At 46.0% G+C, this 26,204-nt stretch overlaps 1 protein-coding gene across 2 annotated transcripts in view; it reads left to right on the top strand.

Moving 5' to 3' along the window:
- The first annotated feature begins 8,483 nt into the window (after window positions 1–8,483).
- Window positions 8,484–26,204, top strand: part of ETV6 (ETS variant transcription factor 6) — a 127,108-nt gene continuing 109,387 nt past the window's right edge. For both annotated transcript variants that reach the window (XM_066550535.1, XM_066550536.1), the window contains exon 1: window positions 8,484–8,644. In XM_066550535.1, coding sequence (XP_066406632.1) covers window positions 8,612–8,644 — 33 coding nt within the window. In that variant the 5' untranslated portion in view covers window positions 8,484–8,611. The remainder of the gene's footprint in view (window positions 8,645–26,204) is intronic.

Below are 26,204 nucleotides of genomic sequence, written 5' to 3' on the forward strand. Positions count from 1 at the left end.
ATGCCTTTTCCAACCTCACCAGCTGCTTTGCTCTTCCCTTCCTCTACAGCTGACAGGACTGGAGTTCAAGGTGCCCTCCCTGCTCCTCCTTCCTGGGTGCCCTCTGAGCCTGCCTTGATGGGTACAACCCAGGACAGAGCCTTTGCCTTCCTGGGCAGCAGCTGCAGGGACAGCTCTGGTGGGAAGGGGCAGTGAACCACATGCTGGGCAGGCAGCAGTGGTTATCCCACCACTGTCTAAGTAACAGCCCAGGTCAGGCCTTGGCATGCAGGTCCACCCACCTCAGCACCTCCTGCCAAGCTGATATTGGGGTCAGCTCAAATTTCCGGTCTTAATTATGCCACTCCCTACACACACTGAAGAAAACCATCAGCAGCCTGGGCTGATTGCTGCCTCTTTCCTGGGAGGGGGCAGTTGTTTGCTCTGATGGAGGTGGCAGAATGTGCAGTGCCTGCAGAAGCTGCAGTCAACCCTTCTGGGTGCAAGACGTGCCTTTGGGAATGGGAGACAACTACAGAAAAAAAGGCCACTTCAGATTAGGACAGTCCAAACCCAATAGGAACAGAAAAGTTGTTTATCTTTTGTGTTCTTCACCAAAATGTTTTTCTTTGGAGTGTATTTGTCTGTATCTGAGCTCAAGGTATACTAGGATGTGAGGATGGAGTAGGACCTGTAAGTGGAAACTGCTGCTCAGCCAGGGAGCGGCTACTAACTCTCCATAATGCATGCACTCTAAACTACATCCATAAATGTCAGGCATGATTTAATGGGCTATAAAATCCTACATCATGATGCCACTGGAACTATTGAAAATAAAAGCAGATAAATCACAGTTCTGTGCAACAAGCTGTACTTGTGTTGCTATTTTTTTATCTACCAGGGTCTCATTGTACCATTTGCTGAGCATACACAACTCTCAGCCTTGAGTTTCCATTTCCTTCTCTATTTCCAAGCTTGAGTTTTCACAAAGCCCACTGGCTTTGCAGCTGTAAGCACTGGTCCCAAAGTCTGCAGAACTGCTCAGAAAGGTGCTGAGCCTTCCACAGGCTCAATTTTTCCCCTCAATACCAGGGGACACAATACCAGTATGAGCAGATTGACTGCTGTTTCTCATACAATATTATTCCTCACATTAGGTTATGAGCATTAAATCTACTAGACAATTTTTATCTGGCAGGAAAACAATTTGTGTCACTCTTCTACTGCCAGCAAGATACAGAGTTACAATGACATTGATGACAGAGTGCACAGCACAACTTGGAACTGGCACGACAGCTGTAATCCTGTCACCCTGTGGAGAAAATGATGCTGAAAAAGGAGGGAAGGAGGGGTGGGACTGGGAAAATATTACTAATAGAGAGGATTGGGTTTTTAGAAGTTTGCCTCACCTCTGCAGCTGAGGTGACTGAACTGAAGAAGTAAAAATCAACCATAGGACCTGCAAAACAGAAATCAATTTGGACTTACCTGACACAGAATTTGAACCCTGTCCGTTCAGTTTCTATTTTCTTCCTTTTTTTTTTTTAATGTTTCACAGTAACAAAGTATAGGTTGGTGATTTTTCTACTTTTACCTTGAGTTACATAATATAACTTACTGCTTCTTAATTTTTCTGGTCCATATAATTTAATTACATATGAAATCAAAAGGTGGAAAGGCAAAAAGGAATAGAGAAAAATAACAGAGAAGCAAGAAGAAGGAATGAAAGAGAAGAAAGAACTTTTTTTTAGCATTCAGAATTTGTGGGGGAAGTTTGAAAATACGTACTTTACAAGACAAAATCTGGAGGCAGGTAATGAAATACATACACATACAATTCAAGGAATTTTCCAAAGTACATTTTCCCCTGAAAATCTTGTGATTTTGAGGTGAGATGCAGCTGACTCATTATTTTGAATTCGAGAGGCTGTAAATACTGACACACACTTCACTGTTCTGGATTGTGAATAAACCAAACACAAAAGTAATAGCTTCTGATGCCTGAAATTGGGAGCTGGGCATCTAGTGCTTTGCAGAATTGTCCTCCAAAAATCCTATTTTTGGTAACCTTTTCTGCTTTCCCTTACTTACCAGTGCTTTGCAGAAGCAAAGCCCATGATGAGCCCATGTTTACAGCATTTTCTCTGTGGTCCCTGCTCTGGCTGTGCCCATGCCTGAGCCTGGCCAGCACAGCCCTGCCCCGTCACTGCACGTCTTTGGTGATGCCAGGAAGTTCCTCACATATCTGCAGAGATTTAAATTCCATTTAAACAACCAGCCCTGCTAAAGTAGGAGTGGGGAGATTTTGCCTGGTGCAGCCCAGCCTCTTACCCCAGCTTGTCTATAGCTCCCTCCTGCTGACTTTCCCCTTCCTGTTCCACCCAGGGGCTGCTCTCCCTCCTTTGATACAGCCTGCCCAGCCTTGTCCATCTCCAGCCAAAGGCAGTAGTACCCTACTTTTACTCCTTGGTCCTTGCATGCCTGCTGGGCCTTCCACACATTTTGCTGGGGCAAGATTCTGTAGTGGCAGAGCAAGGAGCAGCACCTGGCCAAGGCTTTTGACTCTTTGACTCCTCCTCAGTGAGGAAGAGACACTGCCAGCATGAGCTGAAGGGACAAGCTGCATCTGTGCCCTTGAGGAACCAAAAGATTCCAGTTTAAGGTATCCCTGTCAGTCTCCTTCTGAGGGAGACCACAGTCAGGGGAGCTGAGCTGGCTTTAAACACAGGGACACACACAAACATACAGATTATGTATTCCTTTGCCTTTTCACAGAAATGGCACAGTCAAAGGAGGCTGTGCCATGAGCTGCACAGCCCAGCAACGTGGGATGGGGTACTTTTACATCTTTTACTCTCTTAGCCCCGGAAGTTTTGCTTTGTGGCACCACACTGCAACCAAAACAGTAGGAGAGGTAGAAAAGGACTTGGCTGTAACCAGCTCATGGTGCCATGGGACCGTTCCACAGCAGCATGAGAGGGGCCCGTGGTCCCAAGCATTTTGGACTAACCTGATAGTCAGGTTTAGCTTTTGCCAGGCTGGTGTCACTGCAGTCAATGCTCTCAGGAGCTTTGTCAGGGCCACTCACTGCCTCATTTTTATGTGCTACAACTTGAGCATGTGTTCCAGGAGTAGCATTGTCAGCACGTGTCTGAACAGGGACCTGCAATGGAGTCCACTTCTCAAACACGACCACCAACTTGTCTCTCAGAAAATGCTGCACTGCTTTGAACAACAGTACAATTCTCAATTTCCCTTTTCTCTTTCTCGAGCACAAGAGTCACACTTGGAGCAATAGAAAACTTTTTCTCCTATTTACAGAAGCAATACACTAAATGATTCAAAATAATACAATATGTGGCAATGTGTGAGGATGATGTGGCTTAGACCATCAAGAATGATGTTCAGCATTATTTTCTTTTACATATATTTGCTGCTGGATGAATAGGTGTCATACCAGCATTTTTGCATTTCTAGTTTGGCTGTTGTGAGTTTCTGAAATGGGAAAGTGATGTGAGTACCTAAGAAAACTCTCAGTATACCTAAGTATCTTTATATCAAAGTGCATGCAGCTTTGGGGAATGCACAAATATAGCTATTTTGACTTAAAACCAAATCAAATCAAAGCAAAACAAACTTATTATCAAAATAATTATATTGGTGCAAATCCTATTCATAGAGCCTGACTATGGAATCTCAAGTAAGACTAGAATCTTAGATGAACCAATTTGCAAGAATGCAACTGAAGTGGATATAGCATTCTCACTCTAACAGTATAGACTGGATTTCATAACCATTCCTAAAAAGTCAAGGATTTGGGACTTCTACCACAAGAAACCTGTCTGAATCTTGGAAATGTTCATGATATCATGTTATTGACTTGCCTGATAACATGAAGTGAAGGCTAGTCTTACTGCTAATGATGACAAGCAGCATGACTGATGCATATTAAGGCCATAAAACACAGTTTAATTTCAGAAACTGATTTGGTAAGAGGGAAAGGAATCACAGTGCTAAATGTGCAATGAGAATCCCTTCCACAGCATCTCTGTGTACGAACCCTCATGGATTTCCCTTTAGCCCTCAAGACTAAAAAATCAGTTGCATTCTAAAATGAACATGTCCTTGCATATTCTGTGAATTTCCTGTCTCCTCCTGTGCTTTGTTGTTATTCTGTCCCTCAGTTTGGAAGAGTCATCTCTGTTGAGGCCCAGTAGTGTCAGCAGACCCATCAAGTCACATTTAAATCTGCTCAAATACTGGGAGACAAAAATAAAACTAGTAATACAAGTGAGGCAAACAAGTGAGCACTAAATGAGTCAGTTAAGTTGTGCTGGGGAAAGATAAAGGGAAGGAAAAGATAACAGAGGAGAAGCAGTAGAGTGAGTTAATGATAACTGGGCACTGGGAAGTAATGACTGGTTTGAAAATAAAAAGAGGAAAGGAAAAATACTACAATGAACAAAGTCTCCTTAATAAAAGTCAATGATTATTGCAAACATCTGAGGCGTTGCTGTACACTGCTGAAACCAGAAAAACAAGAAGGAATGTACACACAAAAGAAAGAATGAAAACCTTGGCTTTCAGCTCGATGTAGGTAGTCAAGTGTCTAACTCCTTTGGAAAAAAGGCTTCAACATCTTTCTTGGATATATGAAAAACCCCTGGTTTAGCTGCTGAGCAAGTGCAAGTAGGAAGACACTGGGAGTCCTATGGCTGTGAAAGAGGCCCAGGTGGCAGAGAATCAATGGAAGCTGCTGGGCAGATGCACTGCTGTGGACAGAAAAATTAAGTCCCAATGAAAGGGTGGTTTGTCTCCTTTACTTCAGGGTTTGCTCTGTTTTCAGGGACAATCTTTAGGCCAGAAAATACAATACCAATACAATCTAGAGCCAGATTTTTCAGACCACTATGAGAAAAACCTACTTCAGTCTGTTGATTTTCTCATCCTGCTGCTGTCCCCCAGCACACCACCCACCCTCCCTTTCTGGGAGAGCCCTCAGCAAGGTGGGAACTTGGCCTCACCTCACAGGTACCTTTTGCCTGTGTTAGTGTTGTTGACATCCATCTGAACAAAAAGTTAGGGGAATTCTGGCTGGAGTGTTGATGACAGGTGGCTCTGCCAGATCATAAATCCTAACTAATGGGTCCTCCCTGGAGATAAGCTAAGCAGTAGCCTCTAGGTGAGAGGGAAAGAAACTCACTGGGAGCCTGTTCAAGGTTAAATACGAGGTAATGGACTTCCTTTCCGCTCTGTGCAATCTCCACGTGGCACAGATCTAAGGGGGAGCTGACAGCTCGAGCAGCTTCCTCTTCCTTTTAAACCAGAACAACTGTCCTGCAACCATGGACCACCCTGCACACCAGGAGATTTGGTAGCAGTTTTCTTCTCCTGCCCAGAGCAGGCAGTACCTTAAAGTCTGAGGTCTCAAGAGATGCAACTAATGAGAGGAGCTGCAAGAAATCAGGGCAGAGAAACAAGGGCAGAACCAAGCAGAAAAGCTAACACATGACACAGGGTTTGGCCCTCCTTGTTCAAAGGGTTCAAAGGTGTTCTCCAGTCACAGTGTGTAGCACCTAGCCAGCATGGCTGAGGCAAACCTGCTTCTGTTGGCAAGGGCACACCACAGGGTGGGGTGTGTTTTGTGCAGCCACATTTCCTTCCCAGCTTTCTTACAGCAACTTCAGTGGGATTGACTTGTGGCTGAAGAGATGCTCCAGTCATGGCTGTGGCCTTGTTCACCATTTCTCTCCTTCCCTTTTCTAGTTTCCATTCATTGAACTCACATTTAGTGGAGTATTGGAGAAAACAAACAGAATGAGCTGAGAGAGAACAGCTCTTGTAGCAGTGTCACAACAAAGTGACACGGACCCCCTTATGTATCTGAAGGAGATCTCTTTATTGTAAAAATTGGCCCCTTTTTATACCTTTAATTTCAACCTGACAAACTGAGACTTAACAAAACTCAACAGAAAGAAGGCACCCATTGGCTGGCTCAGCTGCCATGCTGCTCTCCACATCCAGTCAGCCTCCTGCTCATACACTGTCCACACATTCCTTCAGCCATGACAATCTCACTTCCAACTGACTCCCTCCTCACTCATAAAGGCCTCTCACCCCTCAACCAACTCCCAGCCATCCAGCCTGCAGCTCTGCCTTTCCCATGGGATCTTCTCATGAGCATAAGCCATAGAAACTTTAATAATTATAACCCCACATCCTACAAGCTCTAAATCAGGTTGTGGTCTTGGACAGACACTTGCAACCATCCACGCTGGTTGAGAGGTTTGAGGGGATGGATCACGGCCTGTATTTATAAGGGCCATAAATCAAAGTCTGAGGAAGAGCAGCTATCAGTGAGCCCAGAAGGAAAGGATGAAACTCCAGGCAGAAAACTGAAACTTGGGATGCACATCTTCACCAGAATGTCTGTGGAGAAAACCAGATTGCAGTGGTACTGTAGGATGGAACACATCTGATTCAGGGCCATGCCAGGTAACAGATTCTGTACAAGCTTTTAAGGCAGCTGGGAGACAATTGAAACTCAGGATTTTTTAATTGGATATGAAAATAAAACAAATGTCACTGTATGGGTGCATCAGGCATTGGAAGGGGCTGCCCAGGGAGGCAGTGGAGTCCCCATCCCTGGATGTGCTTAAAAGGCATCTGGATCTGACACCAAGTGATACAGTTTAGTGATTTAGGGGATACAGTAGTGCTGGGTTGACAGCTGGACTGGATGGTCTGGAAAGACCCTTCCAACCTTGATGATTCCATGACTTTGAAGAGCAACAGCTCTACTTCATCAGTTTATCTGTGCTGAGGGAAGACAGTAAATATGAATCCTTCACTGTTGAGTTGGTCCTATATTTAAAAAGGATCATTGGTTGCTAGGCTGGGAGGGGATAGTACCGTCCCTCATTTAGTTTAAGGCCAAAATGAAGCTGTAAGAGGCTGAAAAGAGCGGGTCCTGGTTTGCAAAATGGACCAAGGGGTGCCTACAGCAGTCTGGCCTATTTGCCATGCAGGTGAACCAGCTCTGCATCACGCCAGCACACCACGCTTAGGGCAGGCACCATGAAACATGAGCTAAGCCTTGCTCTGAGAGCACCGCGGTTGGATTCCCTCTCATTTGCCATTTTTGGTAGCACCAAATCACTTACAGGAGCCTCCCCTATGGCAGTGCACAGCATCCTTCCAGCAGACTCCAGAGGCAGCTCTGCCTTGCAGTCCTACAGGTACAGAGCAGTGCCCTGGCCCTGCTCCCAGGCAGCTTCAGCCCTTGCAATAAAGCGGGTGCATCTAAAAGCCAGCCAGGACCCCAGAAACTGCCCGTAAAATCACAGAGAGATTTGGACAAAGAGATGGCCAAGTGGTTTCTCACTTTCTCCCCGCTCTTTTTGCTCCCATCACGAGGGCTGGAGCTGTGCCGTGCAGGAGCCGGGCAGAACCGGGCGCTGACCCCATCGCGGATGGGAATCACACACAAGGCAGGGGGTTGTATCTACCCGCTGCGGGTGATAGACACATCCCTGAAACCGCGCCGGGCTCCGAACGCAGGGCCAGGCCGGGATCTGAACGCGGGTACCGGACCGGGCTGGGCCAGGCCGGGCTCTGAACACGGGCACCGGACCGGACCAGGCCAGGCCAGGCCGGGCTCTGAACACGGGCACCGGACCGGATCGGACCGGACCGGGCTCTCAGCACGGGGACCGGGCCGGGCCGGTGGCGCCTCCACACACGCCCCGTGCCCACAGCGGCCGCGCTGCGCTCCCCGGCCGGGGCTGCCCGAGCGGCGGCGGAACAAAGCTCGCAGCGCTGCCGGGGCCCACCCGTCCCGCTGCCCGCCCCGGGACCGCCGCTCGGCGCTTAAAGGGCCCGCGCGGTGTCAAACGGCACCGGCTTGGCTACGGCGACACGGCCCGGCCGCGCCCTTCCAGCCTCCCCCCAGCCCTGGCCGGCCCGCAGCGCACCCAGGGCCCGGCCAGAGCCAGCCGCACGCCCGCTCCGCCCGCGGGCGGGGGGCGCTGGGCCGGCGGTGGCGGTCGCTGCCGGCGCGGCCCCTTTAAGGGGCGGTGCGGGTGCCGGGAACCCACGTCAGTTTCGGCCCCGAAACTCCGGATCAATGAGCGGCGGCGCGGGGCGGGGCGCAGTGCCCGGCCCGGCCCGGCCCCCGCTGCCGCCTTTCGGTTTCTCTCTTTTCCAGGAAGGAAAACACCGGCGGGGACCGGGGCCGCGCCCCCCCGCCCCCCACTTCCCTTCCCGCGCCCTCTTCCCCTCTTCCCGCGCGCGCGCGCGCATCGCCTCTCGCGCGGAGCCGCGAGCACGCGCAAGGCACACGCGCGCGGGGTGGGGGGGCGCGGGCGGCCGCGCGCGCCCGCGGGGAGCGGCGGCGGCGGCGGCGGCGGCAGCAGCGAGGAGCGGCCCCGGCCCCGGCCCCGCGGCCCGACCCCCCCGCGCCACCCCGGCCACGCCGCGCCCGGCCCCGGCCGCCACTTCCCCTTGAGGGGACGGGCCGGGTCGGGCCGCGCCGCCGCGCCGGGAGAGGAGCGGAAAGTGGGGAAAGCCCGAGAACTTCCCGTCTGCCCGCCCGCGCCTGCCCCGTCGGGCTCCGCCGAGTCCCTCAAGAGAGATGTCCGAGACTCCTGCTCAGTGTTGCATCAAGGTAAAGCCCCGTCCCTCTGCCCGCCCGGCCCCTGTCAGCGCGGGTCGCGGCGGTGGGCTTCGCCGTGGTTTGCCCAGGGTTATTTTGGTGGAAATAACTGGTTTTCCCTCTGGTGTTTTTCACGTGGGCGGGGGTCGGTGCCCCCGTTTGCGGGCGCTCCCCGCGCCGCTCCGGCCGCGGTGCCGCGGGCTGTCAGCGCCCTGCGCTGCCCGGGGCGGGACACGGCGGCGGGCCCGGCTCGGCCGGCGTGGCTCCCCACGGCACGGAGCGTTAAGGGGGCCCCGGAGCCCGGCCCGGCCTCCCGCGGGGCTGGCTGCCCGCCGTCCCCGCCAGCAACTTCGTAGAAAGTTTCCTGCCGTCGGGGAGATGCAGCCGCTCCTGCTTCCGCCTGCAGTGGGTCGTGGGTCTTTCTCTCTGTCTCCTTCTCTCTGTCTTTAGTGAATTTTAATATCTTTCCCCCTCTTATCCGTATTACTGCTGTTTATTTTAGTGGTTGCGATTCCTGGCATCGCTTGCCGGTGGCAGGTAGGAGAGCCAGGGCTGCACGCCCGGCCCCGCTCCGGCAGGGGCTGGGGGATTTGTTTCCCCGTGCCCTGGCCTGCTGAAGAAGGGCTTAGCCCGGGAAGTTTATCGTTTTTAGTGGAGGCGGCATGAAGCTGAGACAATGGAAACAAAATTGAGTTTCCTTTTTTGTCCAGACCCTTCCTATCTAGCAGCCCACTGCTTTCCTCTCGCCTTCCCTCACTCCCCGGTTTTGCCTTTTATTTAGGAGTCGCTTTGTCTTGTTGCAAGCCAGGAATCTCCCTTCTGCTCCTGACTAACTGTCTCTCCCTGCCCAGAAGAAAGAGGTGACTTCCAGACTCTCTCTGAGGGGAAGAGCCTGGAATAAACACTTATTCAGCATTACGCTCTTTTGTTTGCTTGTCCCGTGTGCGTACGGGGGAGTCTTGCATTCTGTATGGTGGGAACACAATTTGAAAACTTCTGGGTGTATTTTCTCTTGCTGAGTTAAATGCAATCAGGCCTGTGTCCCGTGAAGTCTCGTGGCTTAGAGTCTAGTTTGACTTTTCGTAACACAGACAGGCAAACTGGATAACGGGGTATTGTATGTGTGTTACTCTATGGTGAAATGCTAATGCAGGCAAAACGTGTTCTATTAACTCATTGGGTCCCTAAAGATATATAAAATGAGATATAGCTGCTAGTTTTTTTCTGGTAAACCCCATGGAAAGGTAGGATGTGTTCTCTGGACCAAAGAACACAAATATAATGAAAAAGTGGTGTCATATGAGCTGTATTTCCTTGTTTTCGACGTGTCATTTTGAAAATAGGAGGCTTACTTCTGCTCTTACTGAGATGAACAACTATCTTGTTGATTTTAGGAACTGTAAAACTGGTCCTTACGCACCGTCACTAAGGTATGTTAAGGAATCATACTGTAAATAATCTGTTTCCTAACTGGAGAGATACAAACTTTTCCTTCAGTCTTGACATTAACAAATGCCACATTTCCATTACATTTCAGCAGTTGCTAGAAAACTGATTTTTTTTTTTTAGAAGTGACTGATTGTAAACATCATTATCTGAGCTTATTTTTTAATGTACCTTTTGTCTACATGTAGAAACTGCTGTTACTGGCTTCTCTCTTACTGGCTATTTTAGCAGTTTCAAATTTTAAAATTAAAACTTTGCAGTCAGAAATGTGAACTTTGAATGAAAGCATTTCTTTACCAGTCTAACTGTTCTTGGTAGCTTTCCCTTCAGCTTTTCTAACTATTGTTGTTTTTTGGACACTTTTTTAAACCAGGTGGTAAAGGTAATTGCGTTCAGCAGCTGGATTTAAGAGGAGCTGTTTAAATGGTAGTTGATTATGTGAGTGTAGCTGATAGTTTCTTCAGTATTCCAGTCTGGCTCATGGCATGGAATGTGATACTGAGGCAGGGGAAAAAGCTGCTCAGAGTACCCCAACTTTGCTACCTTGTTCTGAAAAGTAGGGGAGTGTTGTGCTACATGGGTGTCAGAAAGTTTCACTGGGAGCCTGTGAACGGGAAGCCGTGGTGCTGGTGGGTGTGTTTTCTTGTTTTCTTGTTCTTTTCTTGGTTTGTTGTTGGTGTTCTTTCTTCCCCTTCCTCCTCCAATTCGGGACAAGGGTGCAGGCAGTAAATGCCACAGCACCTGGGGTGATGAGCACGGAAAGCTTCAGCAGAGAAGGTGAAGGCTGGTGCTTTGTTTATGCCCAAGCTGCTCAGTCTTCCTATCTCGCCGTGTTAGAGAAGTGCTCTAATCAGATTTGGGAAAACTTTGAGGAGGTGAAGTTTGGGTTTGCATTTTATTACTGCTAATCATTATAAGCTTGCAGTAATATCTCGGAGTGTGTTAAGTAGTTATCAGTATGCGTGTGTGATTGTGTATTGATATGTGCTTGCTTTGCAGCAAGTATGTGCTGGCTGACTCCTCTGGGAGATGAAAAATACCCTGCTGATAGCCAGACCTTGCCAGCACTTGGGTGTGTGCTTGCCTGGCTCATGGCAAGCAGACCCACTGTACACTTGTGGCAGGGGGGGTTAAGTGTGTGCGTAGGGTCTAAAGCTGTAGAGAGAACTCATCCTGGGGTTTAGAAGGTGAAATCTCAGGGGTGAGAGATGAGGATGAAGGTTGGGCCCTCAGTTTTTGCTGCAGCTTCGGGTGTCAGCATGCTCTCTGCATTGACTGGCAGGCTTTGGGGTTGTGGTGAACTCCAATCTGAGAGGGCTTGAAGGCTTTTGACTCTGAGGTCAGCTGGGAAGGGGCATCTGGTGTGGTTGTGATAGTCAGACTCTTTTTTCATAGATGGAATATCTGTGTTGGTAGTAAACCTGTTCCTCTGATCCTGAGCCACAGTAGTTAGCTGATTATATTGTTGTAAATAGTGCCACGATGTTGGCACTCATTACAGTATTGGCAAGTGATCCTTAAGGCCTCACCTCTCCTCCCACAGATGGGAGAATTGAGGCACCAGGGGAGTGTAAACATCTTGGCAGAGACATGCACGGGAGCAAGAGCTCAAAGGGAGACAGGACTAGCAGTTTAGGCACTGATGATGATTTTTGTGATTAATTAAGGTCTATGTGGTGATAAGTTCTGTTTAAAAGCTCACCTGGAGCTTTCTGATTGTCAGGATCTCCTTGAGTTTTTGCCTGAAGTGAATATATCTTGAGAATATCACTGTGGTGTCATACGGAGATTCAAAATACAGCAGGCAAGTGGAGGGCTCCCAAAGGGCACAGTTTAGTTTGTTTATTTTTTATAAATATGACACTTTCAGTTGCTTAGTCTGACTCACCATGTGACCATACAATTGTGCTGGCACCAGTGTGAAGTTGTGTGGGAGCTAAAACTGGGGATATGGGGACAGATCAGCTGCTTCAGGTCTTGCAGACCAGGACCTGAGGTCCCTTTGTGCCCCTGGCTGATGCTTGAGCTGAGACTGAGAGTGCTTTCTGTGGGCAGCACTGGAGGCACAGAGCCTCACTGAAATCAGGTTTCACAACTGTTTCAGTGCAGGTTTTATGTAGGTGCAAGCTTGGTGGATATAGGTGCTCTCTCTCGTGCTGAGCTCAGTGGGGTGGCTGCAGGAGCCCTTCAGCACAGGATCCTGTAGCTGAAGGGCTTCATTAAGTGCTCATTTTGGCTTGGAGGATGTACTTTGTAATAGTTTAAAAAAAGGCAGAGGAAAGAAAAAGCCAAAGGGCTAGGAGTCAGTGTAGTGTTTGAGTTTTCAATCTTAATTTGTTTATTTGTTTCCCCTGACTGACTTACTTTTTGGATGGTAGGTTATGTCTCCTGATACCTCGTTGGTGCTGTTTCTGCAAAGAGCCCTCTCTCACTGAAGGCTTCCCATGCTGAGGGACTGCTGAGCTCCTCATGGCCAGAATCCTGTTGCCCTCAGCCAAGGCTGAGTATCTGTCGGTGCAGAGCATGTTCCTTAGTGTTTACTTGTGTACTAGGAGGAGGATCCTCCTTCTGTTAGTGTCAGTGACAAAGCTGTCATTAAATTCAGTGGTGGAGGATTAAATGGTAGAAGACCAGTGTTTGGAAGTACGTACTATTTAACACCTGATTAATCACTTAACTCCTTGGCACCAAGTAAATTGAATCCCTCTGAAGCAAAATTTTACTAGCACTGCCCCAATTAAACAGTGGTCATTAGCATTCACTGTGTCATTACAGGTGAAGTCAGTTTCCTGGGAGGCAACCCATTAAAAGAGCATCTTGAATCTGAAATGCCCCAGTGAAACAGAGTATACTTTAATGATAATTTATATGCATATTGCAGCATGCATCCCACAGTGCCTTTTGGAGGGAGGTGACTAAACGGTGCTGTGCTGATAGAAATGATGATAAAAGGGACATGAAGTCTTGTACAGTGACACAGAAGCAATCTTTCTGCCTTTTAGAAAAGTTATCTGAGTCCTTGAGTGCTTGTGTTCTTAGTTCTTCTGACAAAAGTTCTCCCAATAATCTGCTTACTGCAGGAAAGGGAGAGAGCTGAGGTAACTGGTGTTTTTGGCCAGTAATATAGTTTTGACCTACAGTCCAAAAATTGGCTAACTTGTTTTTGGGTTCTTTTTGCATATGTTTGTTTTGGAGTATTTTGTAGTTCATTGCCTTCAGCTGGGCATCCCCAGAGTACCAACAGCTCAAAAGCCAGTGCTGAAATTGTTCTGAAAGTGATTGCCTTGTCTTTTGCTTTCCCTACCTGTGAAACAAGCATAAAATAATAATAAATGTTCCTATGCATGGCAGTAGCAGGGCTAAGTACTTGTAATGCAGTATGGAAACAAACTGTTTATTACAGAAATCAGGGACAATGATCTGATTTGTACCTGGCTTTTTAGATCACACAGTGCTTTGGGGGCAGGGGTGTGCTGGTGGTTCTTTGGCTGTTGGCTTTTTGGTGTGGGCCCCCTATTTCTGCTGAGCAGTCAGAGCAAGATCTTGGAGCTTCCGTGTGTCCTGAGGTCTGGATCAGCCACACGTGGGCAGGGTGGTGTTTCTGTGCCCACAGAAACATGGAAGGGCGGCTTTGGAAGAGGCTGGCACGTGTTGCTGCCACAATCCTGTTCCTGGCCCAGGGCAGGAGCACCTGGCAGGGATGGCAGCCAGGTGTGGCTGCCAGAGTGATCCCCACCACCTTCCCCTGACCACCGCCCTTCCCAGGCCTCCCTGAAGCTGCATGCAGAGCAGGTTCCATACACAGCTGTTCCAGGTGTTACTCCTTCCCTGGCAAGGGAGGACTCCCTGGTGAGGACAGGATGATGATGAGCTGCTAGCATTGCCACAACAATTAAGTTTTAAGTTGCAGTGTGTCCCTGTGCCTCCCAAAGGAAGGAGGCTGCCTGGAGCAGCCCATGGGTGGGATGTTCCTCTAGGCGGTGGTGAAGCAGCCAAACCAAACCCAGATATGTTCAGCCTGAGCAAAGAGACCAGACACCAAAGCTTCTGTGCTTTTAGCAGTGGAGTTGTGCTATTGATTCCTGCTAGTGTGGGTTGTTTTTTAGGTCTACAACCCATGCCAAATTTAGACCATACTGGTTCTGATGTTGCTGAGTTGTCTTCAGGCAGTGTTCTGTTGAAGCACAGAGGAGAACTGCACTCTTCATCTTCTTCTTTAGTAACATGTGGGACTCAAGCCTAGATTATAGTGACTGCTTTTGTTTTCTTCTTTTTTTTTTTTCCTTCCTTTTTTTTTTTTCCCAAAAATGCCACGACTGGCAGGAAAATAAATGCAGAAAACTCCAGCCAAAGTTAAACTTGTTTGTGGAATGTCCTGGAGCACTGGTAAATAAAGGATTTTGAAAAGGGTTAAGCTTTTCACTGATAGATGGTGTCATCTGCTGTAATGCTACAAAGTTCTAAAATGAGCTGGGTACAGCAGTTAAGGAAAGCCATAAATGATTCTTCATCTAAATGAATTTCCAAAGGTTATTCCTTGTTAAACCACATGCAGTGTCTTTGCTTCCGTGTTGTTCTTGTATAGTTTGCAAAGACTGTCTTGGTTAAGACAGTCTGGAGAGAAAAAGGGTATGGAGGAGATTCTCACTGCAGTGTATGTTGGTGTTCTATGGAATGTATGCACATAGAAATAGATAGCATTGTAAATAATTTTAAAGATGTATATATTGCCAAGAGTAGCATTGGGTGTAACTGCAAGAGATGTGTTAATACAACTCCAAAAAAGTACTTTGGATGTGGCAGCTGGATTTCACATATTTAACTATTAACAGCTGCCCAAATTAAATCCAGAGTTGGGTTGTTTAATTTTAAACTAAAATTAAATATGATTATGAATAGGGGCAATGAATGATTTCTTGGGGTTTTTTGTTTGTTTTGTTGCAGGTTTTGTTTTGGGCTTCTTCTAGCCAGCTCAAGTAGGGTCTGATCAAGAAATTGTAAATTATTCATTTTAGGAGTTTGTTCTGGAGAAAACCAACTGGCAACCACTAAGGACTATCCTTAAACCTGATGAAGTGAAGCAGAGAGTGAGGTTCTTTATATGGTTCAAATTTCAACTGAATGTAGCTGAAGTGATTTTTTTCATTGTCCTCAGTGGGATCCTCCAAAACATATCTTAACAGAAACTAGGAATGTTTTCTACATGGTCTGGGATTCTGTGGAAATCTGAACTTGGAGCTCTACTAGGTAAATAAAATTTCTAATAACAGTGCCAGAGATAGCAGTACTAAAATTCAGAGATGGAGTTATCCAGATAGTAGGGCCACAACAAGGCATTCTGTAGCTGCAAACCACGTTTCCCCTTTATGCTCCTCCTTTTTTTCTTAAAAGGATTTCACATCAAGGTAGTTTCCATCTTTGGTGGAGCCCCATGAAGCTTTGCTGGTACTCTTGGAGGTCAAATGCAGTGATCCCAGCATTCACAGCAATACTGAGGAGCCTTTTCCTGACCTTCTATAAGGTCTATATTGTGATTTCCCCTCTCTATGGCAGAACTAACAGTTTTTTTCTCCTGGTGGATTAGGACTGGAGATAGTTGTTTTACCACATTCCCTCTTGAATGACTTGGTCTCATCTTCCTCCCTGCCTTGTGCTTTAAAACACAGGCAAAGCCAAGCATTTCCTGACCTGGCTGAAGTTGAGCTTTGGTAGAGTGTGAGGAACTTCAGATTCTGGGCTGAGGCTTTTGGTTCCACTTGTCACTGGAGGCTACTGAGGAAAACATTCCTCAGTAGATGGATCTTCCCTGCCACATCTGTGAGAGGGAGGCTGCTTGGATGTTTCCAGTGGGCGCCACTGTAAGGGACTGGCTGCAGCTTGAAGCCTGCAGAGCAGAGGAGGTGGTGCTGATAGGCCATTGTCACCTGTGCCCCTGCCCTTCTCCTGTGGCGGCTCTGGTCCCAGCAGTGTCACTCCAGCTCCATGGGAACGGCTCCCTGCAGTTCAGAGCCCCATTCCTGGCTTGGGCAGCCTGGTGGGGACACGTGTAGGTGTTGGATGCCCGTGCCATGCTGGGTGCACACCTGAGGGGCAGGCCCACCATCTCCCTGGAGGTGAGGAACTGAAGGGCTGGGCTGCTTTCACAGAGGGATGAGGGTGCACTCAGTGCTGCCAGGGGTTCCAGGAAGGGCACCAACTTGCAGGAACAGGAGTGTTGATGGGTATGAATTCCATTCTCAGCTGGCAGACTGAGTGGTTGTGTCATGTCTCATGACTTGAGCAAATGTGCTCTCTGGAAGAGGACCTGGGGAAGTCTGTGGGAGCAGCTTCCAGGAGAAGGTTATGGGATGTAAAATGTTTCATGGCTTGTGGCTTGAGATATGTATCACCCATTGCACAGTAAACACTGGGCTCCTGTCCACTGGAGATCCTGTCCTAGCAAACTGCCTCACAGTAGCTGAGTCATCGGAGCCATCCATGACTGACCATGTGCTGGCTTCTATTACCTCCCAATGGGGACAAATTACAACCTCAAAGTGAGAAGAGAGTGAATTAATAGTGTATGCAGAGCCAATTAGCACAGCCAAGTGAACCATGTTGACAGGCAGTGGCTGCAGGCTTGGAGAAGTGGGCAGAAAGTGCAGGGGTAGGGGTTTTTCCTTGGTAGGTTTGGGTGGGGCACTTGCAAAACTTTTCTGCTTAATAGAAATGAGTCTCTCTGAGATATTCAGTACTGTTTGCTGATGGACCTCCCAGAACTGGTCTGGCACCTGGGATCATATTTTAGGAAATGGTTTGGTTAGTGAATGAAAGGGAAAACTGAGCTCAGTTTTCGATTTGGGGTGAAATAGGCAAAAAAAAAAACATAGTGGGAAAGCAACAGGGAGTAAAATAGAAATCATCTATATATTGGAGTTTGAATCTGTTCTGTTTATCAGTCCTGATTACAGCGTGCCTTTCTGACTACTGAAAAATATACAGAAATGTGCAGTGGAGTTGCCTGGGGAAGCTTCCATAGGAATACAGGCTGCAGTGCCTAGGACTTTTTGGCTTGGAAAGGAGACTGCTGAGGGAGATATAATAGAAAGTTGTAAAATTGCACAGCAGTGTAGGAAGGAGAGCAGCTCCTGATAGTTCATAGTTAAGAGCAGGCAATGACCTTACTAGCCAGGAAGATTAAAACAAGTACTTCTTCCATCTGTGGAGCTTTGGAGCTCACTGCTGCAGGGTTGTGTGGAGGCTAAAAGTGCAAATAGATTTAAAAAAAGAGGGTAGATGAACATGAGGGAGATACTAAGACTAACAGCCTGTGTGTGGGGGAACCTCCCTCTATTTACCCTGGGGAAAGTTAGCTTTTTCTGTGTGCTAAACCTTTCCCAAAACAGAGACTTCTTTTGGGGATAAGATCATAGGCTTGCTCTGATGCTGTGTAGGCATTCAGATGCTTCCATATAAAATTTTGTACCTTGGAAGGATGGTCTTAAATACACTTCTCCTTCAGGCTCTTTTCTAAGTCTCAGCCCCAGCAGTCTTGATTTCAAGATTAGTTAATTGTTAGTGAGAGGAGAGCTAAGGAAGAGTTGGTATCTGTGACTCAGACTTGTGATATCAAGGTTGCTTGGACTAGCAAGAGATTGATTGGCTTTGCTTCTGAATTTACCCAGATTCAAATGCCAGAAGGGAAAACTTTGAGGGAATACACAGAATTGGAATTACAGGTCAGGATTTGAAAAAGTGTTCTGGTTTTGGGGAAGAGACAGTTGTTTCTAAAAGCCAAATGTGGGTTACCCATGCTTTCCAGAGGTCTCCTAATTACCATTATCACCCATGTGAAATGTGTTGCTGAGGCATTAACTCCTTTTCACGTGTGTGACAAATGGGGTCCCAACTGGAGCTTGTAGCAATGGGCATCAGAGTTGCTGCTTTCACTGCCTGGCCAAATGTTGCAAGCATTCACTCAGCTGTGTCACTTGCTAAGGAATGCTGTCATTTGTACAGACTTTGCATCATGCTTTGACTGTGTTTGGTTTTGGTGCGGGTTTTTTTGTTGTTGTTTTTAAATGGCAAACAGAAGAATGGCCATACAAAATCAATTCTGGTATTATTTTTGCATGTGTAGTTTTTAGGTATTTTCCTAAAGAGAGAGTGATTCACATTGTTGGATGGCCATTAAAATGTATTGATGTGCAGCTAAAAATGGCTTTTAACCTAAATTTAGTTTTCCTCTCTGCTAATCTATACCATGTCCACAAATATCTATTTAAGTAATTGGATAGTCTCATAAAGATTTAGTTAGGTTTTTATTTTGGCAAATAACAAATTACTTTATTTGCTGAATGATTGATTTTTTTGGTAATAATTTTGCATGTTGTTATGACTGGCTTTGCAGTGAAACGTAATTGCAAGTGCAGTGTCCAGCATCAAAACCTGAGCATTAAAAGTAGGTCTTAAGAAGAAAGAAAGTTCCATTTCATGTACAGTTTTTAACCTATCTGGTACATTTTCAGGTGATATTATGTAATAAATAACAATCTTTTTTCTTAAGCACATGAATTTTCATTTTTTAAATTGCACTGATTGTTTTCTGCCATTTTGATTTAGTATTAGTAGATTCTGTACCCTCACCTCTCCCCTTTTGTTGACTGGAGGAAGGAAACAAGCTTTCTGTTTCTGCAGCCCTAAAGCATTTCCCAACTCTGGGTGATCTAGTCATTGTAATGAGCTACTTGACTGAACTGAAAGAAGAAAATCTTCTCTCCATATCTGTTACCAGAAGCTTTGCTCTTTGACAGGCTCAGGCTCTAGAGGTAGAATAGTGGGTCCCACTTGTTTGAATGTGTTTTGGCACTAAGTATTGTGCTTGGGATTTATCTTTAAAATTATTTTCTGCTATTGTTGTTATACCTGGATATCAATGCACTTTAGTTTCATGTTTCTTAGTTTGTATTAAATGTGAAAAAAAACCCCCAAACCCCATAAAATTTCAGTTTTTAAAGGAAATGGCCTGGAAAAATTGTACATGTTGAGACATAATGCCTTGAATGAAGTGCTAGTCAGAATCTTTTTCTCTCCTCTGCATGTTACCCTCTATTTTATTTAATGCTTTAGTGGTGAGCTCCATCTTCTTCAGCCACAGAGAGCTGCAGCAGTGGAAATCAGCTGATGTGGGAGAGATTCCTCCAGTTTGACATCAAGGTTTGGCTTTGCAATCAAGAAGAGGAGCCATGGTAGCTGCAGAGCAGGCTGTTGGTTCCCAATGACCCAAACCCCTTAGGGCAGCAGTGTTCTTGGGAAGAAACGGCTCAGAAGAAACAGGTTTTAGCTCTTGTCCTGTAGTAGAGGTGTGGTACCCAAAAGTCTCCTTTAGCTCCATGTTTGTGTTGTCACTCCCCATGAGGGAGGGAGCCAGGATTGTCCTGCTTCACAGATGGGAGCGGTGTGGTTTCATGGAGCCCCTTGGTGCCCGTGGGCTGCAGCACAGTGACCTTGTGCTTCACCAGAGGGGTGTCCTGCAACCTGCTGGGGTCCCCCCTCCCTGCTGGCTGGGCAGGTGATGCTGTGCTCCTCCATCCCTCCTGCTGGCTCTTCTTGCTCGGGGTGACAACCTCATGGCCCTGCTGCATGTCCCCAGGAGGTGAAGGCTGATGTCAGCGTGACTTCAACAAGTGGAGTTATTAGGTGAACCTAAATACTGACGAAAGAGAGGTCTGTTTTCCTTCAGTCTAGACTGGGGTTTCATAATTCCCTGTTTCCCATCACTGGTTCACAGAGCACCTTGTCATATGAAAAATACTTGTTCAGCTCTGTAGGCTTCAGCCTCCTTTTTGTTGAAGAAGAGGAGAAGATCTTTCCCCAAGTAACAACTGAGATTCTCTCATTTTCTTAGCCTCAATTAAAAGATGAGCATAGGTAGACCCAGGTTGTTGGCAGATGGTTGGCACAACATTGAGGAAGGTGTAGCCCCTTCCATGATTTGCCTACAAAGGACACTGAATGCTGGCCTGGAGTGAGTTTTAGAGCATATTTACATTTAAACATTACAGTGAGTCTATGCATAATTAAATCTCCATCTTCTAAAGGGGAAAAAACCAGCAAACCCCAAAATAAATTAAGGGATTTCATTAGTGGAGTTGGCTAGAGTGATAGCTTTTGGGAATGGAGACAGTACTATTTTTGGGTTGCTCTCTATATAACACCTGAGAAACAGAGCCACTTTGCACTGACTGGTCCTCAAAATACTTTAAATCAAATTACTTGTTAAAAAAAAAAAAAAAGAAAGTGGTTTAGTTGGTATCTATGCTTCTGGAAATAAATACATCTACTTGAAAAATAGAAAATTTTTGTTCAGAATTTATCCCTGTGGATTTTCTGAGAAAACTTGCCATAGTCTTCAAAGTTCCAGCACACTGCTCACCTGCATGTTTTTGTAACCACATATTGATGGTAAGAGCCCAGGTGGGCTGTCCTGCACTTCAGGGCTGGAGCTTCTGTCTTGGTTTCCAGTGAAGTTCCCAGGCTGTGCTGCTCTCAGCCCACCCACCCTCACAGCCAGACACACAGAAATTTAAAGGTTTTCTATGGCACTGCTGCAAGGTGAAGCATGGGGAGGCTCTCCACACATGTGTAGATAGGGAGCTGTTTGAACCAAACAAAGATCTGATATCTGTAATCCTGCACACCTACTCTAAGCTGTGGGATTGGATGTGGTTGTAGGAAGGAAAACAAGAACCAAAGAAGTAGGGTAGGCTTGAAACTGAAGAAATTAGAAGTGAGGATGAAGAGTTTGCTATGATGAGAAATAGCAAGATCCATTGCAGACTTCTGTGGAAATCATAAAAAAAAAATCATAAAAATAATTTGCTTTAGTCATGAGAGGCAGAGGCAGGGAGAAGCTGAATTGGAAAGGGTTATTTCTCATTGTATGGGAGGATCAGATGGAAGCACCTGGCAGTTTAGGAGAGTGGGAAGTCTGTTTTCATACAACATGCAGTGAGGTTCCAAAACTTGCTGCCAGCAGGTGTAATGTAGGGCCAAGCAGGCAATTGTTTTCAGAAGACAGTTCTACACAGATTTATCCAGGCCATTCACTGCAAAGAGAACAGCTGTGGTCCTTGGCTCAGAAAGCCCCTAACCTGTGGATTTCTGTGGGTGTGTGCAACAGATAGTTTATTCCTTGTGCTCTTACCCTGAGCATTTCCTGTTGGGTGTTGCTGGAAATGTGGTATTAGCTTAGACAGACCTTTGAGCTAACCAGGACTACTGTGTTTTTCCATTTTAATTTAGGACTTTCATATTTGGTGCTTGACTCTGTACAGATGCCTCTGACAAGTGGAAAAATAACAGGAAAACCTCTCATGTGAATCAGACCTTCTGCTCTGTTTCTTGATCTTGTTGTGCTATTTCCTTAGCAGAGGTAACCTGACCATCTGAAATTCATGAGAGGAATGTTCTTCAGACTATGAAATGAATTTTGTTTGGGAAAATTCCTGGGGATTTTCCTATCCTTGACACTCCTCTTGGGCTGTGATGCTATTTATTGGCATAAGGTGCCTTGGCCTATTTTATTTCTTGAGGTTTTTCTCAAGATTTGGCTGACAGAGGGTGGAAAAAATAATTAGATTGTTAGATAATTCAAATGCTGTGTGCTGTGTCAGGCACACCTCTTCTCATGTATGATAAGTGAACACAGTTCCTTACAAGGAGCTTTCTTTAGATGGCACAAACATGTAACCACATGACTGTGGCTGATGAACAGGTGTTATACAATACAGGGACAATTCCAGCACTTCCATTGATTTATTCAGTTGGCATGCCTGAAACTGCCTGGAATGGCTATCTTGATTTGATAGTTCAGTCTTTTTACCTTTCAATCCCTGACTCTTCTTTTCAAGTTCCTAGAAGCTGGGAAAATTGAGAAGGAAGTGTTCCTTACTGAGTGCCTGGACTTCATTTTTCTACACATGACTGTTAAAAAATGATCAAGCCAGCAGACAGGACCTTCTCGTGGGACCGTGTGTACACCAAATGTTTTCCTTCAGTGCAAGTTGAGCTGTTTCTCAACAGGTGCTTGTCCTGTGCTAGTGCAGTTAGTGGGCAGTTAGAACTAGAGAAGGGAGCTGGCTAAAAAGGAAAAAGCTCAACCTGCAGATTCTTCTGTGACCTTTACAAAGACCCCCATCTCTGGAATGGTGTCCTACAGTAGGCAGGCGTACCCACTGTAACAGCCTGGCTTTAGGCAGGACTGAGTTGTGATGCCTGTGAAGCACAACTTGCTCACCTCTAATTCTCCTGAGGTCCTGTCCCATTGCAGCAGCCTGGAGTCACCTCTGGAACCTTCCTTTGCTGCTCTGGGTGCTGGCTACAGAGCCTCCTCAATGTCTAAAGACATCCACCTGCTATCAATACATTAAAACAGAAGCAGAAAATCCCAAAAGATGCTGATAGCTGAAGGAGTTCTGTTTTTCCAGTGTTAAACACAAGGAAGTTAATTTTATTATTCCATACAAAAGCCAATGGAAGTGTGTCTGTGTATCCCATGCAAAGTCTGGACAGGCATTTTCCTAACCCACTGTGCAAGCACAACAGTAACATGACCAAAGGCTGTATTATTTGCCAGGTTTCATAGATAAATCTTTCATTTCTAACTCACTTGCACCCAACTACTTAGCTCCTGAATTTCCCACTCAGGCTTTGGGCATTGTTGTGGTTCGTGGTGCTGGAGTGCCATCAGTGACAGATGAGCAGTTAGTGGTGCACTCTTTAATGCAGAACTCACTTTAGGCTGGTGAAGCAGGGCTCAATTTTACCATACCTGCCTTTTCTAGTGGTCAGCCCACCCCTTTCTCACCATTACAAATAGATAGCCCTGCACAGTCATGCTGAATTTTTCTTCAAGTTTTCTTCAAGTTTTCTCAAGTTTTACCTCACCCTTCATACTTTTGAAGCCACAGCCCTTAAAAGGGGTGGTGGTGAGGATACTGGGAAAACACCACCCTGGGAGACTGAAGTGTTTGTTTTTCAAGTCACTTGAAATGGGAGGTAAATGATAAGCCTTGTTTTAGAAAGCAGAAGTATTCTATCTGATCTTGTCCTTCCAGTGGGAAAAAAAAGGTGAGGATTGGATAATTTATATGGCAATACAGTCCTAAACTTGGACTGATTTAGACTGCTAATGGGAAGTACTTTAACTTTGACTTTTTAACTGTGTGTCAGATGAAAGGATAATCTTGGACTGATTTCCCATTGCTGCTGGGTTGCACAGCATCTGCCTATAAAATGAGAAGGAAGTGTGCAGATATCAGTGTGCAAATGTAGCAGGCTCATGTGGCCAGGTCCATTGCCTGCCTTCCCTCCATCTTTCTCATCTCAAGTCTCACTGGTGTTCATTGTTAATTATTCTGGCTCTGGGCTTGTTAAAAAACCCTGAAACCCAAACATTTTTCCAGGCACAAGTCATTTGTGCTGGGATGTTTGTTTAACTAGTGACTGGCCTTCTCTTGTTTTTCCTCTTACTCATAAGAGGTGAGGATCTTAGACCATGATGAAAAGAAGAGTCCTGCTCAAAATATGGTGAGGCATGTGAAAATTGTAACTTCAGCAGGGGTTCTGGGTCTTTGTTCTAGGTTGGCTCTGCCAATTCCTGAGTTATACAGTGTGGTTGTACTGTCACACCACCCTTGCCTGCCCCAACAGTGTCTCTGAAGGAGTATTTGCTCATATCCAGCTTTGAGTTGATCACTTCTCCATAAATTTTTAACCATTCTTTAAAGGCACTACAGAAGTGCACCGCTGTTACTTCACTGAGGTTAAAGTTTGATGAAGCTCTTAAGGTAAAGTGGTAGCACCCTGAGAGATCTCGTTCCACCCTTCCCCTTTCTTCTGCCAGGGGCTGGCACAAATGTTGTGGTGGATGTGGGACATGTCAGGGCAGCAGGCCTGGGTGAAAATGGACAGCTTGTGCTAGTGCAAGGCACAGCCTGGTGGGAACAAGCAGCTGGGAACATGGGGAGGGCAGGGCATGGTTTTTTTGGTGGTGGTGCCAACAGATCTGTGATTAAAGCATTGATGAAACTCTGAATAAACCTTTGGCTGGATCTGTGTTATATGACATCAGAACTGAAGCTTTTAAGGATTCACACCTACTTTCTTTACAAAAGCTGTCCCTTCAGGCTAAGTAGATTAAATATAGGAAAAGTGGTCAGGGGTTCAGGAAAACTTGATGGTTCTTTGCTGAGACACTATCTCTGATTTTTAAAAAAACCACACCAGGCATCTGAAGCAGCATGGTTTGCTGTTGGAGAGTGAAGGGTAGAGCTGTTTCCTGGAGGTCTGAATGAGCCTTGTGGTATCAGTGTGAGCCTCTGCCACTGTCACCTGCAGCCTCCCAGTCATATTGTGGCTTGCTCTGTGTTTGAGCACCCCATGGCTGAGCTGTTTCACTTTAATTGCTTTAATAAAAAGAGGTACTCACATGTATTGAGCTTTCTGAGATAGACTGAGAGTAATGAAAGCCAAACCTCCCTGCATTCATTGCAGATTTGTCTGTTCTGTACCATTGGTGCTGACAGTCTGGACCTGTTTAACCATGCAGCAAAGCATGAAGCCTTTCTGGGTCAGGGCAGGAAGCTTGTCCCAGGTGCCTAATCTAGAGGGCATTTCAGAGTTTCAATTACCTCTTGAAATGATGTGCTCAAAGCATGCAAACATGGCACTGATATGTTCAGTCCTTGAGCTGTGCTTACCACAGCTTTCCTGGGAACTCGGTGTATGTGCCCAGTTTGGTGTGCAAGGTATCTGTGGCAGCCTTTGGATAGAAAACTAGGCCAGCTCTCAGATCTTGTTTTCTTGTATCTTCTGTGCTGGCCTTGTAACATGGTTATAAAATATACCAGCCTGGTGCATCTATCCATTACCCTGGACAGGGAGGGTAGGCTCAAGTTAAGGTCACTCTATGGAGGTACAGGAAGTTTTAGTCCAGCCCCTGCTCTGTCACTGTATTGTCTGTGACCTTGAAGTCATTTAATGTGATTGCCATGTCATAAAGTGTTAACACCTAGCAAAACGAAGTCAGATCTGAGTGGTAGAAACTGCTTGTGCTTCTGTTATACAGATAATTAATAAGATCTTGCCTTAATCTCCTGCTGGAAGATTAATGCTGCAGAATTACTGATAGTAGGACTCAGGGTTTAATAGCACTGGGGTATGATTTTGGATAGTTCACCCCTTCTTTTTTTTGTCCCCCCTAATAAAACTTTTGTTGTGAGCTCTTACCTGAAAAACTCTGTGGATGCCACTGTGCTGCTGGTTAATGCACAAAAGAATGCCTGAATCACGGCTAGGATAATGAACTTAAAATTTAATGAAAATCAATATTGAAATCTGCTCAGTATGGGACTGACTAAGTTACCAACTCTGTATTACACCAAGGTTTTTGATTTGTGTAAATTTTAATGAAATTGTTTCTTCCAGCTGATAGCAGTTTAGATGATGTTGTGGTGAAGACTTGAGAAGTTCTCCTCCTTCCAAAGTTACTTGAACAGCTAAAGAAGATTCTGCAGCTAAAGGAGAAATGATGTCATTCTTTGTGACATAGAGATTGTAAGACAATCATATTTTATTGGACCTCATCTCTAGCCTTCACTGAATTCAAGAGGATTTGGCTGAAGCCTGTAGTGATAACTGATAAAGAGAAACTCCTTATTAGTCGGTGGCACTGGTCGTAAAGAAAGTTAGGAGAAGAGACAGATGTTGTCACAGAGGTAACATCAATAGTTCTAATTCATTTTCTGAAAGCTCGAATATGAGGAAAGAATGCCTTTGGTTTCAAGAAAACAAACCCTTAGAAGTTGTGTAGATTCCTAGGGATTTATTAACAGCAAAGTCCACTTGTCTGTTTAATTGCTATTGCTTTTATTTTGAGGTGTTCTCATAGAAAGCAGAACGATTCAGCATTTCAGAACTCAATTAATTTGTTTTTTCCCGACTCAGCTTGAAGAAGTTGACTGAAAGAACACCTTTCCCTCCAAATATAGACAGACAATATGTTGTCTAATAATGATGATTTCTGAATAGCAGATGATCAGAGTAGTAGCAGAAATAGGAATTGGTGGTACTTTTTTATTTTCTT

The sequence above is a fragment of the Molothrus aeneus genome, chromosome 5, assembly GCF_037042795.1.
Source record: "Molothrus aeneus isolate 106 chromosome 5, BPBGC_Maene_1.0, whole genome shotgun sequence".
Taxonomy (NCBI): domain Eukaryota; kingdom Metazoa; phylum Chordata; class Aves; order Passeriformes; family Icteridae; genus Molothrus; species Molothrus aeneus.